General features: G+C 34.0%; 1 protein-coding gene across 4 annotated transcripts; it reads right to left on the reverse strand.

Moving 5' to 3' along the window:
* Positions 1–459: 459 nt before the first annotated feature.
* Positions 460–5280, reverse strand: LOC110793975 (mitochondrial import inner membrane translocase subunit TIM14-1-like). 4 transcript variants are annotated; one of them, XM_021998920.2, is made up of 3 exons: positions 5118–5269; positions 1745–1917; positions 460–1013 (listed from the first exon to the last, which is right to left on the reverse strand). In XM_021998920.2, exons 1-3 carry the CDS (start codon positions 5118–5120, stop codon positions 857–859), a joined length of 333 nt encoding a protein of 110 aa, XP_021854612.1. In that variant the 5' UTR covers positions 5121–5269; the 3' UTR covers positions 460–856. The 4 variants fall into 4 exon arrangements, with proteins under 4 accessions (XP_021854612.1, XP_021854613.1, XP_056696819.1 ...); XM_021998921.2 differs by lacking the exon at positions 5118–5269 and adding an exon at positions 3533–3919; XM_056840841.1 differs by lacking the exons at positions 460–1013; positions 1745–1917 and adding exons at positions 3533–3789; positions 4333–4391 and having other exon boundaries at positions 5118–5280.
* Between the last annotated feature and the right edge of the window lie 214 nt (positions 5281–5494).

A 5494-nucleotide genomic window follows, 5' to 3' on the forward strand; every position in this document is an offset into this window, starting at 1 on the left:
TACATATATATATAAAGAAGGCATATTTGCTGAAATATTAGAGAGCCACCTATGATTACTGGTTTCTAATTTATTTTTGAATTAAAAAAATCGAGTGCCACGTAGATATTTTAATTAATTAATTACTCTTATATACAGCTTCAACCAAAATCTAACACTCAAATAATCAAAAAGTAAATTTAAAATAAAATTCATCCAAAATCAAACACCAATATAAAATGAAATTCAATCCAAAATCAAACACTAATCCAATATATAACTTTATCCAAAATCAAACACTCTAATAATAAAAAAATAAATCCAATCCAAAATCAAAATTTAATCTAATCTATTGTATAAATATAGCAGTTGGTATGTATAGGAGTGTTATTTTAACCTAACGAATTAATGAAATCCGTGCATCGCACGGGCTAAAATCTAGTTTTATTGATAATTTAAAACAGCATAAAATAAAATAAGTACGTAGAGCATTCTAAATATTTTAGTTGTATTTTAAACTTGTCAAACGTTGGCTTTATTTACATGCTACGTTCATGGAAACCTCGGGAGTACAAGTTGAAAATTCCCTAAGGCTTATATTCCAAATACAAGTAGCTTAAAATAACAGTAACATGACAAGACAAAAGTGTCATTTAAATCCAATAGCTTTGGTGTTTATAGTCTTATACCAATCAAATAGTGTAGACGTTCTAAAATTGCAGCCAACTGAAACCTGTGTATACTCAATCACCTTTCCTTATCTAAAGAGAAGGGCATCTGAGTTCCTTAGTTCACTTTAAACATAAAGGGATAGGCATTTAACCATGGTTTTGGTGAAGAGGAACAGACAATAATCTTTTATATCTCCTCCGCGACATTAGAAGGCAGAGCTGCTGTCTTTGGGCTTACCGACCATCATGTCCTTAGCTTCATTGATTTTAGAGGCAAGATAATGGCTTCCACCTGCATCCGGATGGTTTGCAATCATTACCCTTCTATGAGCTTCCTTCACCTTCTCTGCAACCGCACTCTCCCTGCCATTGTAAGGTTCATACAAATATGTTGAACATTAACACTTATAAAGAAATAATGAAAAAGATAAACATGACAAAAAGCCTTATAAAATGAATACGGAGTAAGAAATTTTAATTCATCTTTGGGACATTGCAAATTTCAGCTACCCATAGTCTCTGCGAGACTGAGATTGCACACAAGTTCGGTAGGTTCAAATATAAGAAACCGTTCCCTGCCTAAAGTAAAACAAGAATTTGACCAAAAAAAGGCCAACATTAACAAGGACAAGAAAAATAATCACATGAAAGTAGTAGTATTTTCTACACATTGATAAAAATTTCTTCCAGATCAACATGATGAGAACTGATGAAATATAATTCACTATGTCGTAGAATTCAGTAAAATGAAGTGAAACAATGACATAGCTAGATTCAAGAGATAAAAAAGCTTGAATTAAGCTCTACTAGATTAAGCTAGCTTCAAATCAATTTATTATTCTGGTTGTGCCCTTCATTTTAGGTTAGTTCACCTTTTAAGACAACTTTTATAATAACCTAGCTTACAGGTACCTTTTTGTCTTTACTCTTTAGTAGTTAATTTTTAACTTATACTAGTTCTCCAGGTAATTAGCCGTGCACAGACATTAGGACGTTTGCTTGGTCAAGAATTATGATATAGAGAAACTTCTTGGCATACCAGCAAACCTTCAAATGCACAAGAATTGAGAAGTTATCATACGACTCATAACTACCTTACGCCAAGGATAAGAGCCGCTTCCCTCTTGGTCATATTGGGTTGAAAGCCACCTACAAAAAACTTTTTAGGTCTAGGCGGACGTGCCTTGAATGCTTGCCAAGCTTGTATTCCATATCTACCAGCAAGAGCAGCAGCAGCAACAGTAATCCCAGCAAATAATGGTGTTGCCTGGATGATAATTTAAATATTTAATTCCAAGTTTCAACATTCACATGTCATAATATGAGTTCTTCACCGGGATGATAAATTCAAATCACAAACAATCAAATGCGGGAAAGGTCCACATTACAATGCAAGTATCAAGATCCAAGAGAGCACAACCGGTTAGTCCAAAACTGGCAAATAAATCCTAACCCACATAGACGCTCAGCAAGTATCTTTAAACTGTTCAAACTTCAAAACATACATAAAATACAGCAAATTTGGTGCATCCTTGGACTCTTCACATATGAGGGTAAAAATTTGAATCAAAATGCTAATAACATAATTAAAGAACAAAAAAGGGAAACATTACATGTGAAAACTGATATAACTAGATTATAGATCAAAACAATCCTTACTTCCATCTAGCAGTGAAAACTGTTATATTTTAGGATCACTTAAACAATATAATCAACACTCTATTTCGTAGACATGGTTTTCAAGTAAAAATTATCATTTCCATCACAAGATAAGAAATTTAACACAAAGATGTTTCGCAATCATAGACTGATAACAATATGTGATCAAGTACCAACAATAAACAACTTTATCCAAAAGCACTTCATGCGATATATACTTCGAGATCAAAGTTTTTGGTTTCTTTACAATGAACCGATCGCCTCAAAATGTACTCGGCTACTCAAAACAAGCACAGGGTTGCTCCCAAAGACGAATTAAAATGGAAAAAAAGCCGCTGCATTCGGAAAAGCCAACTACCTCTATTGCCTTACAGAAGACATGCCCTCTCTCTTTTTCTCTCCCACGTATTTTTAGGGATTGGCTATAGACTTATAGGTATAGTTGTATCAACGTATGTGGGACATTCAAAGGCCAATCTGAGCCCATAACCCACTAATGGCTGTATCCCCCACCAAGCCACCCTTACAGAAGGATGCCCGAGCCGATTGTGGCACACCCCTCACTACCATATGGTAGTGGTGAGGCGGAGATTGTGCTTTTCTGTTTGATGCTATTGAGCAGACAGTCACAAGTCACCTCAAATTTGAACCAGTTCAACAAGAAATTCCCAGTTTATAGATTTAGCTTATTATTCATAATACTGAAATAAACGTAGCAATCACATAATTTTCTCATGAAATTAAACATGAATTGCAGACAAACAACTCATTAATCCGAATTGAACACATAATGGGAAGGGAAATTCATCATTTGGCGAAAAACAGATCAAATTAACACCGATTGAATCCTCTAAAGAAAACACCGATTTAATCCCTAACAGATATATCAAAAACAAGAAAATAAAAATAGACAAGTTTAATATTTTCTGTAGTTTTAAACAAATAAATCACTCAAACCCTAATCTCCCCCAAATAAAATTAAAAACATCCTAGACAAAAACCCGATTAAACGAAGCAACTAAAGATTAAAATTTACCCAAATCTTCTACAGAAGCTGAAATCACGAAATTTTCATAACTTTTAATGCAATATCACAACAATTAAGCAAACATTTGCAATATTATCAATCATAATTCAAAAAAATTGAGAACAATTCAAAGTGTGACAAAAACAAGAACAAAATTAAAACCAAAAGAAGGGGTGAACGAAGAGGGGAAACTGACCATTTTTATGAAGAATTTATGACAAAGAAATTCAGCTTTGGATTTGTCTTCAGAGTTAGCTTGAAATGATGTTCTTTGTTTCCGTCGTGAAGTTTCGAGTATTTGCTAGAAAGTTCAATGAAAACACTTTGATGGCCAATTATCGGAAACCCTTCAGAAATCTCTTTCTGGGTCATTTCCATATACCCGCAGAATCCTTCCAAACCCCTTTTGGGATATCGTGTCCAACAAGGCAATAACCTAAGCTTTGCGTTGGGCTGGCCAAACCGGAAATCCGACCCAGTCCAATGTTATTTCCCAAATCCCAATCCAAATAGTTCGGATATCCATTTTCAGACATTGTTTGAAGAGCTCAATTAAATTTATAGTCAAATTGTTTTTTACCGCCTAAAAAATTTGAAAAATTATTACCACCTAAAAATTAAAACTTGTATTTTACCACCTAAAAAAATACGCTTAGTATTTTAAATATACACAGGATGATAAAATATATTTTCGAGAGGGGAAATGCCTTCCTAACTATCAGATGTAACATAAGTAATTAAAAGGTCATCTGATTAACATGAAGCATAATCATATAACTAAAGATAATCTAAATATTCCACACATGAAACTGGTAAGTCCCAAATTCAAGCCCCTTTCTAAAACGGTATACTAATCAAAGAATCAAGATCCCCAACAAACGGTTTCATAATCTTTCAAATAGTATACATAATCCATATAAATTAGTATTTACTCATTAGTCATCGCTCCATTTCAGTCCTGCATAAAAATGTAAAGAGACCTCATGATACACTCACCTCTTCATTCAAGAGACCACCAACTACAGAAACCAAGTAGCACATCTGGCTTGACCTACCTAATTGAAAATTAAGGGTTTGAAATCAACATATCTTGAGGATGCATATGAAGAACTACCCCTAATACAACAACAACAACAACAACAACAACAACAACAACAACAACAACAACAACAACAAAGCCTTAATACGCAGGCTAACATGAACCGTCATAGGAGATCGTCATTGTGACCAAGTCATTGTCACCAAATCAAACCAAGGAAGAGGAAGAAAGTGGAATTAATGAAGGTAAGGATGAAAGTAAGAATAACAACTACCCCTAATATGTTTATAAACTTTATAACATCTACACAGCAAAAATCTCACTTTTCAAATACCCTAGACAATACCATCGACCAGTAAACGGAGCTAGCATATCACCTATAAGGCATATTCAACCCCTCTACTTTCACAATACAGAAGAATTTCGTTCAAAATCTAAATTAATCATACAAAATGTAATTATTAAGATAAATTACATCAATGCTCGATTCTGAACAAATGATTCTACAGACATCATATATCACTATTCGCAAATTCAGAGAAATTCTATGAGCAAAAACTAAACCTTAACAAGAAAATCAAAAAGGAAAAAGGCAAGTTGAAGTTAAAAATTGCAGCAGATAAATTCGCAGAAAAAGAAAACAGATTAATAGATATCAAATCCCAATAACGCGAATGAAATTAAGAACAAATCAGTGCGGAGAAAGACGAGAGAGAAAGAGAGAGAGAGCTTAGTAGCTTACCATGGTGGTTGAAAGGCGGAGAACTGGAAAGAAGGGAAATGCCGAAGTTGCGCAGTTGTGTAGCTAAAACCCGGAGAGAGTAAGGGTTGATAAACTGTGAACATTCTATTGTTTGGGCTTCTAGTAGTGGTGTAACTGGTGTTATCATTTTGGGCTACATTCGAGATATTGCTAACCGGGGAAGCAGAGAAGAAAATTTAGGCATTGATACGTGCGAATGGGTACGTGTGAAGTCACTGTTCATAAGGAACAGTACAGAACCCCAACTTTTTAAAGGTTAGAGATAGGTATCATTTGTCATTTTAATTCGTATTTAAAATGTTAAGAAATACGGAGTACTTTTTTATATTATTTTAGATGACATAATTTAATTTTTA

The sequence above is a fragment of the Spinacia oleracea genome, chromosome 3 (genome assembly GCF_020520425.1).
Source record: "Spinacia oleracea cultivar Varoflay chromosome 3, BTI_SOV_V1, whole genome shotgun sequence".
NCBI lineage: Eukaryota > Viridiplantae > Streptophyta > Magnoliopsida > Caryophyllales > Amaranthaceae > Spinacia > Spinacia oleracea.

Excerpts from the sequence above, each read along its gene's own strand:
- LOC110793975 (XM_056840841.1), bottom strand. The coding sequence starts at position 5,265 with ATGATAACACCAGTTACACCACTACTAGAAGCCCAAACAATAGAATGT. Across the intron at positions 4,392-5,117 it reads TCCGCCTTTCAACCACCATG|GTAGGTCAAGCCAGATGTGC; the intron begins GTAAGCTACTAA and ends ATTTTCAATTAG. Across the intron at positions 3,790-4,332 it reads GTGGTCTCTTGAATGAAGAG|CCCAACGCAAAGCTTAGGTT; the intron begins GTGAGTGTATCA and ends CGGTTTGGCCAG.